Source organism: Protopterus annectens, chromosome 16.part0 (assembly GCF_019279795.1).
Source record: "Protopterus annectens isolate FY-2018-M chromosome 16.part0, PAN1.0, whole genome shotgun sequence".
Classification (NCBI taxonomy): Eukaryota; Metazoa; Chordata; order Ceratodontiformes; family Protopteridae; genus Protopterus; species Protopterus annectens.
The window spans coordinates 110,094,708-110,109,086 of NC_056750.1; the positions used below are offsets into that span (position 1 = coordinate 110,094,708).

The 14,379-nt window shown below is 40.8% G+C and overlaps 1 protein-coding gene across 1 annotated transcript in view; it reads left to right on the plus strand.

Moving 5' to 3' along the window:
• Nucleotides 1–14,379, plus strand: part of LOC122790521 (protein mono-ADP-ribosyltransferase PARP14-like) — a 2,292,317-nt gene that overhangs the window by 1,445,202 nt on the left and 832,736 nt on the right. The window contains exon 8 of the mRNA XM_044058072.1: nucleotides 4,345–4,408. Coding sequence (XP_043914007.1) covers nucleotides 4,345–4,408 — 64 coding nt within the window. The remainder of the gene's footprint in view (nucleotides 1–4,344; nucleotides 4,409–14,379) is intronic.

Sequence of the window (14,379 nt, forward strand, 5' to 3'; positions counted from 1 at the left end):
TTGTGATTTGGACATATGCTAGTCGAGCATGTGTCCTAGACCCATATATAGATACATTCACAATTTGCATCTTCATTGTGATTGGTGCTAATAACTCATTATGTAAGTAAGCTCAAAGTCACTGTATGTCTGGTTGTTGATCATTGTGGTAGGTATAATGCCAAGTAACAGTGCAGGCAACAGGTCCTGCACTTTTATTACAGTAATGTAGTAGGTAATGAAACAGATGGCAGTACGACTATACTTTGTGTGAAGTGCTGCGATGGCAGAGGGGAGGAAATTGATGGTTAACTGAATTCAAAAACAGAAGTTTGCTGCTAAGGGCAGAGGTTCATTTAGGGTTTAGCAACTGTGTGAGTCTAGGAAGTCTCAAAGAGGCAGGAGAGAAAAATGCACTCAGAGCTAGTATTAAGACAAGCTAAAAGAAAAAATAAGTATAAAGAGGTGTGTGTGTGTGTGTGTGTGTGTGTGTGTGTGTGTGTGTGTGTGTGTGTGTGTGTGTGTGTGTGTGTATCATCCTAACCAACAAATGTGCAATATGTATATTCATCTGTCTACATTTATAGATAGACAAACACCCATATACCTATACATAGGTGCATATTCACATATATCTACATAAAAATGGTGAATGTATATATGGTTGTGTTAACTAAATACGTATGCGTATGCTTGTGCTCACAACAAAGTTATTATTTTAAAATGCTTTCACCCATTTCTGTTAATACAATGAGGGGCTGCCTGAGATCTCATTAAGCTAATATGTACCACACATATATATATATATATATATATATATATATATATATATATATATATAGATATAGATATAGATATATAGATATATATATAGTTATATAATTTACCTTCAGTTGGTCAACTAACCTGAATGGAAACATCCTGCAGGTAAACCACTCTACATCAAAAATGGAAACGTCAACTTCCTAGTATGCACGTACCAAGGTTCTTATCGGTGTATACAATTATTAATTAAAAAATAAATATACAACCCCCTCACACCCCCTGCTAAATATAGATACTAAATCTGAGATTGCACATTCTTCAGAGAAAGTAAATAGTCCCCTACTATGGAATTGTCTGTCTCGCACACCTGTCAGCTATTCCTATAATCAACCAAATGCAGTCAGTTAAGCAGATGTCACAGATGTCAACCATACCAACAGAACCCATGTATGTGTGTGGGTTTGTGGGCGTAGTTTACTATCATTTTTGCGATCTAAACAATGTTGAATCCAGAAATAATGGGACCAGAAGATCACAGGCTGAGAATGTTGAGGCCACAGGAGTGAACAGCAAGATGTGCCCCTTTCTAGGGCTCATTTTAGCACTTGTTTATGTGTACACACAGTTCAGGAGATTTGATGTTTGACATAGTTCCCTCTTGTGGTCTTCAACATCCTCGGCTTGTGATCTTCTGGTCTTATTTCTAGATTCAAAATTGTATCTATTGCAAAAACGGTAGCAAAACTATATTTACATATATATATATATGTGTGTGTGTGTTTGTGTGTATATGTATGTGTGTATATAATATATACACACCATCATATGGTTATCTATGAAATAAGAATGCTCAAAAGAGCATAAAAATTTATCTGTTTGACAACAACAGCAATGAAAAAACAGTACTTTATGGAGGGGGCAAGCTCCTCTGCATCCCCCACACTTCCTCCTAATTATACATGCAAATGCAGAGATTACAGAGAAGAAAGGGCAAATTCTGAGACCACGCTGTACTACAATTTTGCACCCACAGCTGCCAGCAGACAAAAAAAAATGTTTGCTCTTAGCGATCACACCAGCACATATGTATAGATAGCTAAAAAGATGCAGACGTGTGTGTGTGTGTGTGTGCGCGCACGCTTGTGTGTGTGTGTGTGTGTGTGTGTGTGTGTGTGTGTGTGTGTGTGTGTGTGTGCATGCCCATGAGATTATGTGGCAGTCATGTACAGAGTAAGTAAAAATGCTTTTATGGCTTACCAATGAAGTTTGAGATCCATTTTGGTTTTTGCAATTGTACTATATTTTTTTTGAAGTTGCAGGACTCAAAAGTACAGATTTCAGAATTCTGATATGGAACGCCATTTCAACTTGTCACACACCATGCATGCATGCAAAGCCCTTGTTAGTTTAGACTTACTGTTATTTAAGTGTGATTCAGTAAAAGATGTAATTGATTTCACTTTGAATTAATACCCTATATTACCACCTTTTGCCTGTATATATTTCAGTTATTTGACAGTGATCAAAAGAAAGAAATGCTGCAGATAAAATAGTTGTGCTTATCCATTGTTACTTAGTTGTGATTATGATGGTAAGCTTTCATGTACAAACTAGCTATCTTCAAGTTACCACATTTTGACTAGGTACACATTAGATTTTTGACTGGGGTCATATGAAAGAAACCGCACTTGTAGTAATGTAATCCGCTTGCTTCACACACACACACATGCACACACACACACACACACACACACACACACACACACACAATCTGACCACTTTCTTTACACTTACTGTGCTTACTTGAGATGATGTGGAAGGCATTCTTGTGTTTGTAATTTACTTATCTTGTTTCACAAGTAAAAGTTTCTTCCACCCTTTGACCATTTACCTTTTATCAGTAGGCGGTACATCAGTCATTGTCCCACACGGAGTAATCCACCTTATTATGCTTTAAATATGTACACCTCTTAATAAGATGTGATTTTGTCAGTGTTACAATGTAAACTCTCCCCACCATCAAATCACAAATTTGCAAACCAAAGAGTAAAAAGGTCAGGCAGACGAACCATTCAGTAAAAATTGGAGGAAGAATCTTGCTGAACTAGAGTATTCAATGTGTATTACGTTAGACTCCTACTCTACTAACAAGGCAAAGTCTGCAGCTAGTGAGGGTTGGTGTTATTGGCCTGGATGTACTCTGAAGGACATAAAAAGTAAAAAAAAAAAAAGCATTCAGAAGCCATGTAGTTGAAACACTGGTATGTCCATAAGGGTCATTTGCCTATATCCCTAGAGTGTCTTCTGCGTGGAGACATGCATGAATGGGCATACCTTTGTTGAAGGTTGTGCTTTAGGGCTGACAACTCAGCACATAAAAATCAACTGCCAATCATTAGCGGACCGGTGCTGTGGCGAACCCTAACCGGGAAAAGCCGAAAGAAAGAAAGAACACAGTAGCAAGCAACATGCTTAATACACTTGGCATGCTTTTCAGCAGTCACACTTGCATTCTGAACTGTAATTCTAATTGCTTGCATTTCAGTTCTGCTCCATGTTTTTTTTTTTTTTGTATATACAAGGAGCACTGTTCAGCTAATTCTGCTACGTAGAGCATCTGTAAGTCAAAAAAAAAAAAGATTGGCCAATCAACATTCAGCATGAAAATCAAAAGTGGTCAGAATCAAGTTATCAAAGCATTCAGTGTTGTGACAGTGGCATTAGTATTGGGGTCCATGGTCCAGTCAGTATTAATGCATGCCATTTCCCAAAATATGTGTTAAACGTGTAAGCCATGGAGTGTATGTTATTTGCCTGTCTTTAACCTTGTACTATGATTCCTAAATTATGCCATGCCATTCTCCCTGCACTAAAAGTCTTTAGGCTTTTACCAGTTTGGGGTTGCCACAGCGGAGCTCCGGTCCGCTAATGATCGGCAGTGGATTTTTACGGTGTCAAGTTGCCAGCCTGACACCCAACCTTTAAAGAAGGTGCACCCATTCACGCACGCACCTACCTGCATGTCTTTAAACGTCACACGACCGCGGGGAGAACATGCAGACTCCACACAGAAGGCATTCCTGCCGAGAATCGAATGGGAGAACCTCTTGCTGTGAGGTGACAATGCTAACCGCTGCACCACTGCAGCTTTTTTTTCTCCCTGCACTAACGTCTCTTAAATGTTCCTGCATCTATTTTTATCTTTCATCATTAGATTCTTTTAGTCCTGCCAGGCTGAATAGTTGCATCTGGCTGCCAAGTGGTAGTCCTTGTCTCTTTTAAACTTTTTCGATTTGATTGCTTTCAGAATGAGCATTTACAACACTAGAGACATCTTCGTGCTTAGAGTAGGAATTCTTTTCATGCTTGTGATGATTTGACTGTTCATTGTTTCAGAATAATTTGCAATGTCAATTAAGTGCAGAGAACAGACATGTAAAATGATTAGGCTTTTTTGCATTAAGTCATCAGATAACATCTGTTTACCTTATTATGCATTTGTACCAGCACATTCACATCCCAAATCTATACTATTGAGTCACAGGAATTAAGTTCTAATACTAATTAGAGTTTTAAACTGTGATTATTTCTTTGCAACAGTTATTTCGGAACACAAACAGCAATTCTGAGGAAAAAAAAGAGGCAGAGGGAAGCAAGATCAGAGGTTAGTAGATGGAGTTTAATTGTTGCTTACCTGCAGCAGATGAATGACATGCACGATTCTAGGTAAGATGCAATTACAGTGCAGTTTCTGTGGTTCTTATTTAAAGTTCATCCTTTTACGTAGGCCTGTGCTCTTCAACCTAAAGGGCCAGATTCCAAAACAGTTGCTCTCAGTGTAAGTTGGCTGATTCCGAAAGACTTACTCTCAGTATAAACAGGATTATTACAGAGACCAGATTCCAAAGCGCCTGTTCACAACCTGCTTTCAGTGTTAAGTGGTCATTTAAACTTACACTGAGGGTAGGTCTTTGGGAATCGGGGCAACAATGTCTTCCTACATTTGAGAAAATAAATACTTTTTCATTTCAAATATTCCATTCAAAGATTTGCAACACTGCTTTGATATTTTTTTTATAAAACAATATTTTTTGTATAATCTGGGTTGTTTATTACACCATTTATTGTTAGCAAAAGTTTTATCCTTGCCTGCTTATATAAAGGATGTGTTTGACTTTTTGGAAAAAATTACGAATGTGCCTTTGAATGAAAATATGTATACTTGATGTCAGCAGCCTCTATACTAATATTTCACATGTATTTGGTTTGGAGGCGGTAAGGTTTTTTTCTAGGGGAATGCCCTGCCACTGAATTTATTTTAGAATTACTGTATTTTTGTTTGACCAACAACTTCTTTGAATTTAATAATGAGTTATTCAAACAACAACATGGTACAGCTATGGGGGCAGCATTTGCCCCCGCATATGCAAATTTAAGCATGGGATTATTCGAGTATGAGTATATATATAAAGCTGGATTTTACATTGTTTGTTAAATATTATGCTCGCTTCATAGATGACCTCATCTTTTTATGTGAGGGGGGAGAAATTGAAGTTGAGATCTTTATAGATTCTTTACAAATAAATTGATTTGGGCTTAAATTTGATGGTGTACAGAAGGGTAAGCAAGTTTCTTTTTTGGATGTAGATCTGGATATTTCCAGTCTTTGGGGACTACATACTCGAGTGCATAGAAAATTTGAAGGGGACATATATTATTTAAAAGCTACTAGTTGTCACCCACCACATACAATAGAAGCTTTACCTTTTAGCGAATTAATTCGGATACATAGATTGTGTAATGTTGATTCTGATATATTTTACCACTACTTATAGTCCTTTTAGTGATACTTTGATTAATCTGGTAAAACATTATTGGGATTTTCATCAATCTAAAAAAGAAATGTATCCTTGGCTCCCCAAGCAACTTAAAATATCTTATAAGGTTGGGAGAAGTTTGAAAAATATGTTAGTCAGGGGGAAATTTATTATGCCCCCAGTAAATCTACATCCTAGTATTTCATATACAGGAACTCAGGCTTGTGGTAGGTGTAAGGCTTGTAAGTATGTCACAAATAGTTTTGAACATATTAATGGAAGAAGGTTCCAGGTTAAAGGTAGTTTCAGATGTAATACACAAGGCATTATTTATGCCTTAAAATGTCCTTGTGACAAGGTTTATATTGGGCAAATGTATTAATGTTAAAGAATCCAATTCAGTAGCGACGCATTTTCAAACTGTACATCAAAGTTCTGTAATGGATTTGCAAGGCACAGTGTTAGAAAAGATTGATGGAATTCCCCTTGATTCTTGTTTGAAAAATAAGTTATTGTATAAAGAAGCACTTTATATTCTAAAATTTGACACTTTAAGCCTGAAGGGCATGAATTCAGAATTTAATTGGAGAATTCTGTTGTAGTTTGTAGTTTTGCTTCTTTAAGTATCTTAATTTGTTTTAATTGAAGTGTTAATTGTTTTTTTGAATAATTAGTTATAGTATATGTACATGGGATTTTTTTCTCAGTTTTTATCTTCCTTGAAGGTTTATGGCCGAGACGTCAGAAGCAGGAGTAATAAAAGGATTTGGTGGTCACTGGTTTGTTGTTCTATATATACTGCTTTGATATTTGACTAAAAAATCTGTATATAAACCGAATGGAAATCCTTGAATCTCCACTTTACCTTAAGCTTCTTTTATTAACGAAATGTTGTGCTTCATTTCTGAAAATTTATAGTAGTAGATGTAACTGCCATCTGAGACAGAGCTTTGCCAAATGATCTTTCAGCATACTAGGCCTACTTGTGAGCCCAGGAGCATTTTTTTTCAGCTGACTGCTTGCCTTCAAACTACACTCTCCAGTGCTGAATTTAGGCATGGGCGCAGGAGCGTGAGCCGGACCCTTTTTCAACATTTTTTTTTTTTGGAAAATCAGGTGCATCTTTCCAGAAGAATCCTGTCACCAACGTGCCAAATACATTGGAAATGTGGAGATGTGATTGGAGATTGCAGTCAGATGATTTGTTATTTTAATAACATCTATAACGGTCTTCCTCCAACTGCATCTTACCTTGTAATTTTGGCGCATTGGTGAGAGCTGTGACAGTAAATCATTGCAAGCTGTTGTCAGAACTCGGTGTTCAAGTTTGTACTAGCTGGGCAAGGTTTATTTAACTATTGGAGTGATCTCGCTTTTCCAGGTAGCCCTCAGTCAGCCCGAATACCAGAGTCTTGGGATTTCTGCGACAGATGCTGTCGTCTCTTCCATGATGTCAGGTCGTCAGGGGTATAAAACATGCATCCGATGCCATTACATCAGCTTTTCTTGCCGCGTGGGAGCCCAAAGTAGAAGCAGTTCGCAAGTGCCGGTCGGCTGCTACCTGAAATTTTCATTGTTTGGTTTCAAACCTGAAGTCTTCTAAAGCTAAGTACCCTGTTGGGGATCCTTTTTTCTTGCTCTAACCGATGTCAGAAAAAGTTAACAATTGTCTTCCCTGTGGAAAGCAAATATCTCACAAAGATTTTCATTCTTACTGCGTCACCTGTTTAGGCCCAGACCATGACGTTCCTTGCTGTCGGTTTTGTGCCTTGTTTAACCCCTGACCTATTCGTCGTCGGACTCTCTTTGTCGCTAAATTCTTTCGCTCTCATTCTCCATATTCCGAAATGGCTTTGATAAGCCCATCCGACTACCGATCTTCTGAACAAACGTGAGGATAAAGACAGAGACAGACCGCATATGTTCAAAACTGCCGTTAAGCTAGTCGCCAGTCCGCCGGAGCTTAGTGAGGCACCTTCGCCGCCCCTGATACCCGCTTCTACAGATTCGCAGGCCTCTGCTGAGACCCATTTGGAGTCCAGTATGCCGCGAGATGCTTCTTCAACTGTGGAACCTGCGGATGTCTCTTCCTTAGATGGGTCCAGAGCCGCTGTACAGGCACCAGCTTCTGAGGGTGTATTCTGACCTTCTGATGTTCGAATTAAACCGACAACTTCGTTTTTGACTAAAACTACAGAGTTTCTCAGGCCTAGAGTTCACACTACACCTAGAAAACTGACAACCAAAGCACATGCTCAAGCTCCCATGCTGCAGAAACAACTGCTTAGAATTGCTGAAGACCTTATAACCTTAATTAGGGAAAGCCAGTCGTCCCCATCTAAAAGACTAAGAATTGATTTTCTTTCTGATTCTACAGACCATGAGTCCGATGACTCTGATCCCTCTGATTACCAGGACTTACCCTTAGTTAAGATACAGTTAAGAAATATTGGTCAATACTGACCCAAGATCCAGAAATAAGACTGTTAATAGGTGAAACACCAACATTTATGTTTAGAAACAAAAAAATAATTGAAGAGGATGCTTTGTTATAAACATGAATCAACAGAAAATAATGTAAATTTGACAGGTACATCACCATGTACCAAGTGTAATCAATGTCAATTTATTGAACAGAATAAAAAATTTGTGCATCCAGACACACAGTATACATATATTTTTAAAGTGAAAGCTAATTGTAACAGTAAAGATGTTATATATTTAGCTGTCTGTCAAATATGTTCATCCTTCTATGTGGGAAAAACAAATAGGGAACTTAGATTTCATATCTGTTAGCACTTGTTACATATAAGGAAGGGCACGCTGATGAATGCCCTAGCAAAACATGTAGTTGAATATGGACAGACACATTCTTAAGTTTCAAATCATGGAACAGGTTTTATCAAATGAAAGAGGAGGTGATTTGATAAATAAAACGGAAACCTCAGAAACTAGATGGATAGTTAGATTAAGGGCCGACAGAGGCAAAGGCCTCAATAAAAGGATACCAATGAAGCCTATTTTAAAGAACAGGGCTATTTTTTAATAAATTTATTTTGTGAGAATAATAAATAATAAAGTGATATATATATATATATATATATATATATATATATATATATATATATATATATATATATTTATATTTTTTACGTTCAGGTTTTTTATGCATTTATAATATTCCAAGATAGATGTTAAACATATAGTTTAAAGATGCATCAGAAATTTCAGTAAGGGTGTGTATGGCTTTAATTCTAAATAGAATAATTGGTTAGATTTATTGCATTTAATTGTTGAGTAAATTTATAAGGGACCACAATTCAATGCATTTATGGTCTGATGAAGTGGTGTGATACAACCATGAAAGCACTTACCTTGTTTAACTGAGCTCAATGGAAGATTAAAGTTTGTTTTACTTTGTTTTAAACTAGTTGGACTGGCGTTGAGATTCATTTGCCTATGGTTGAAGTATTGGCCTTTTTTTGTGGAATACTTATCTTTGTTTTTTGGTCGAATACTTCATTTATACACCTAGCAGTGCTTTGTGTGTTAGGTACTACAGAGTACCTGACTCTCACAAATTTCTATTTAAGAATCCCACTGCGGAGCCAGAGACCATTTCCCAGGGATCTAAAGGCATTAGGGCTACTACAGCCAAAAACCCTACCCCTTCAGACAGGGATTCTAGAGCTTTAGACAGATGGGGTAAGCAGGTATATACCTATGCAACTCTTGCCATCAGGGCTTTGAATTGCCAGTTTCACATGTTGAAGTACCAGCAGCATATTATGGGACAAAGTAAACAAAAAATGTTGTTGCTTCCAGGTTCCAAGTAAAAATGATGGCTGCCATCGGTTGTAAAGGACGTCAGGGTGTCAGATACAGAAGGAGGCAGCCGACATCACTTCCTCAGTCTTACTTGCTGCGGAGCCCAAAGCAGAAGCTTTTCATGCACGAGTGCCGGTCGGCAGATTACCTTGGTTGGTTTCCAACTACAAGAGTTGAAGTCTACTACAGCTAAGTACCCCATTGGGCATCTTCTTTTCTTGCCTTAACGAATGTCAGATAAGGTTAATAATTGTCTTACCTGTGGAAAGCAGATTCCCCATAGAAATTTTCATTCCTATTGGATTATCTGTTTAGGCCCTGACTACGACGTTCCCAATTGTGATTTCTGTGCCTCCTTTAATCCGCGTACTGTCTGTCATCGGGCTTAGATTTTGGCTAGGCATTTCGGAGTTTGGCCTAAGTTCATTTGTATGGTGTCCGCCGGTCTTCAGGCTTCGGATATTCTGAAAAAGCGTAAGGACAAGGACCGTGACAGGCTTCAGAAATCTAAGTCCTTGGATGAGGTTAAGTTGGTCATCAGTCAGGTGCCAGTGAGATGCTTTCGCAGTCCGCAGATGCACAACCGCAAGCCTTGATTGAGTCTGAGTCCCTTAGGCCTTCAGCCTCCATTTTGTCTTCCGACCTGTCGCTGGTCGTCTCTTCTGCTGGAGCTGGAACTGCTAAGCTAACTCCAGGGTCTGAGGCCTCCATTTTGCACTCTGACAGCAAACTTCTTCCTTCGACTCCTGCTGTTCCCTCGGCGGTTGCCAGCCCCCCACCCCCACCCCGAGTCCTTCTGGCTTGCAGGTAAACCTTCCATTCGTAAGCCTGTGAAAAGGCAGGCTCCAGTTCCTTTAGTTCCTCTCAGTCCCAAATGTTTAAAATGGCTAATGATTTGTTATTAGGGGTTCTCAGCCTCTTCCTCCTAAAAGGAGTAGGGATTTTTCTCCTGAGGTTTTCTCCTGTTCAGGATCTGATTCTTCCAGCATTTCTGCTGACGAAGAGGAATTTTCTCAGGCTTTTTCTCCCTTTGAGGATTCAGATGTAGAGGAGTCCATCCTTTCGGCCTCTCCTCCAGAGGATTTCTCTTTTGGTGAAACTCTAAACAGGGAACATTTTAAATGGGAAAGCCAGGAATGTTATGTAGTCATATCTCACCGTAATTCTTGCTGGATGGGTTCGGAGCCAATATTCAGCTCTGACTCGACCTATACTAAAACTCAAGAGCTTTTTAATGGCTCGAGGCTAGCCCCTATCCCATGGTGCCTCATTGCAATTCCCCAGATCTTGTTTGCTGCGAAAGCTTTGAGGTTGTGTCTTATTGGCTCGTTGGCTAAGTAGAATGATTTTTTACTTATTTAGTCCTTTTCTACCACCTTTTTCTGTCATATATATATATATATATATATATATATATATATATATATATATATATATATATATATAGTTTCTTCTGTATTGTGCTTCTGTTTTTTTGAAAGTTTTCAACCTCTATTCCCCCCCTTAAGATTGTACGGCTCATTTAAATTAGAGGGCCTTTCCTCTCTGTGACTATTATAAAAAAAAAAAAAAAATTCTTCTTCCTTACACCTTTATTTTTTTAGTCTTTTTTAGTCTTTAACTATGTCTAAAGATAAGGATCATAACGATCATCATCCTTCGGACTTCAAAAAATGTGACAGGTGTGCAGAAAATGTCTCTTACAGACAGCCACACCAGTTGCGTATATTGTCTGGACGAAGCCCATTTACAGGAACCTTGCACCTTCTGTCACGATTTTAGTACAAGAGTGTTAAATGAAAGGAAGAGAAAGCTTATTGACAGGGGTCTCATGACCAGTTCCTTCCAGGGACATCTGGAACTTGGTCAGGCAGCTCCAAAATCTTCAAAGAGAAAATCATCGGCCCCGACTTCGTGTCTGACCAAAAAGTCCTAAGGCGTCGGAACCATGGAGTTCCGGTTCCAACTCTGCTTCATCTTCAGTGCAGTCTATTCCATCGGTTCCATGACAGTCTTCGGTACTGAAGGTTTTGCCTGACATCGAGACTATATCTCCTATTTTGAGATCTCCTATTTTGGAGAGAAGGAGGTCTCCTTCATTCTCCACCAGATCCTCTAGGACCCTATCAGATGAGGACATTGAGAGGGTGGTGAAGCAGTTGCTTTTGGATCCAGCTCTGGCTAGAAAATTGACCCCTCCAGACCCAAAGGTCTCGGAGCCGTTCCCTGTACCGATCACTGTTCCTCTTCTGACTGCTTTGCTCTCGGAACCTATTACGTCAGGTTCCTCTGTCTTTGACCCTTCGGCTCCAGGGATTCAGCCTGTTTCCTCGGAGCCAATTACTCTATCCTCAATGGCTCAGTCTGGAGCCAAGGGTTCTGGGAGCTGATGCTCTTGTGTCAACTCCCAGGGGGACAATCACCCTGGGTTCTCTTTGGAGTTGACCCTCCCTCTCTGAGCCTCGGCTCAACTCAGCTCGGCTCCCACTTCTGCTTCGGAGCCATTCCCTCTTGCTAGGAGTCGACCATCCGCCCCCTCGGAGCGGAGGGGAAAGGCTCTCAAAGCTATAGAGAAGGCTTTATCCTCTGACAAAGCCATTCCTTTGGAACTTGTGTCCCACGAGCAGCAGGCAGCAACCTCTTCCCTCCTGCCACCCCCACAGTGTAGGGAACCAGATGCCAAAGTAGCCCCCATTGTAGGCACCCCCTCTTCCGAGACCTCCCCAGATTATCCCACTGGAGAGGTCCCTTGGAAGAGGTTATGTAAGAGGAAACATGTCGACTCCCCTGAGTCTGTCACATCAGACACTGATTTACAGAGATCAGAAGGGTCCCCTAGATCTCCCTCTGAGGATCTCCTCTGACATCCTAGAAATCCTTAGACAGAGGGGTGATTGGAAGACCTCTAACCCTACTGAGGATGAATCAGTGTATCTTGAGGCCTTTGGCTCCCGACCTTCCACCTCTTGGGTGACACCACCATATGACCAACTTTGGGGGTCATTTCGCAGAAAGCATGGACCTCTCCAGATTCAGTGGAAGCCGTCCCGAGGAGGCCAAACAAATTATGACAGCACCTGAGGTCAAGTCTTTCCTTAGCAAGGGAGTTCCAGTTGATGCTATGGTGGTAGCAGCGGCCACCAAGAAGGAATTATCTGGGACGTCTTCTAATATCCATCCTCCTAACAAGGAGTCCAGGACGATGGATAGTACGGGAAGCGTACTTTTTTTTCAGTGGCATTTACACTAAGATCGCTGAATTACCTGACTCATTTCACTCGTCTGCAGAGGGATCACCTGAAAGTGTTAGGAGATACCCTCCAGGATTCAATAGCTCCGGGTTCCATGGACAAGGTTTCCGCGCAGCTCTCCACCCTTGCTTCCATCGCTAACTCCTCCATGAGGCTGATCTCATATGCAGCAGATGGAGTGAGCAGGGCAGCCGCAGCAAGAATAGCCCTCAGGAGACATTCATGGCTGCGGCTTTGTAATTTTACGTAATCCTTCAAGTATTCCTTCACCAACGTTCCCTTTGATGGTTCATCTCTTTTTGGACCCCAAGTGAAAGAGACTTTGACTTGGTGCGAGCAGGAAGGAAAAACCTTATCTGCAGTTGGGAGTCCGTTTCTCTCTCTCCCATCCAGACCCTATCCCAAGGGTAATACAGGAGGGAAAATGTGGTTCCGCAAATCCCAAAAAGGCTTTCCTCAGGCACAAGGTCAACTTTTCCCCAGGGGCAGAGAGGGAGGATATAATGGAAGACGCCGCCCTCGCAGCAGAGGAGGTCCGCAACATCAGGGAGACAGAGAAGCTTTCTTTGATTGCCCCTTCCATTGACCCTGAGGGGTTGCTCGACTGTCCGTCTCTGGAGGCAGTCGGGGGTCGTATATCACTGTACCCAAGCACCTGGCTAACTCTCACTCAAGATCGTTGGGTACACACAGTAATATCCAGAGGTTACCTGATTCCCTTTATTTCTGAACCCCCAACAAACCGGTCTCTTCCAGATGTACCACTCATCCAACTAGACTGTGCAACATCAGAGGTCATCTCGTTGCTACAAAAAAGAGTCATCCAAGAAGTCCCCGCAGAGCAAGTAGGATCTGGAACTTACTCTCGATTTTTTTTTTTAGTTCCAAAAAAGACAGGGGACTGGAGATCAATTCTAGATCTCAGCAGGCTCAACAAGCATGTAAGAAAATCAAAGTTCCGAATGGTCACTGCAGTCGATATTTCCCTTTATCGGGAAAGACAACTGGATGTGCTCAATCTGTCTCCAGGATGAGTACTACCACATCAAAATGGACAGGAGCTCCAGGAGACACTTATGCTTCCTGCTGGGAGCCAGCCATTTTCAGTTCAGAACACTGCCCTTTGGCCTCACTACAGCCCCCAGAGTGTTTACCAAATGCATGGCAGTGGTAACGGCTCACCTGAGACGTCAATGATTCCAGGTGTTTCCGTACCTAGACGACTGGCTCCTCACTGCTACCACCAAGCATCAACTCATAAGAACCGGGGACGAGACTCTATTCTTGTGCGCCAGCCTAGGCATCACTGTCAACTTAAAAAAGTCAGTCTTATCTCCCTCGCAGCATGCTGTATATCTAGGCTCAGAAATAGACACAACCACCATGTCAGTAAAGCTAACACAGGAAAGAGTGGAATCTCTACGCAGTCAGATCAGATCCTTATTAAACAAAGAGTCCAAGCCAGAGTAGTATTTCATGTCCTAGGGACTATGGCTTCCGCCATCTTATTAGTTCCTCTTGCTCGTCTACATATGAGGATTCTCCAATGGATGCTGTTTGCACAATGGTCGATGCAAGACCTTCCATTATGTCATCTGATATTAATAACAAACGCATGCAAAAAGGATCTGACATGGTGGTTACACACAAAAAAACTTGTCATAGGTCGCCCACTTGTTCCTTCCCAAGAGAAAGCAGTTTTGACCGCTGACGCTTCCCAGATAGGGAGGGGGGCATTA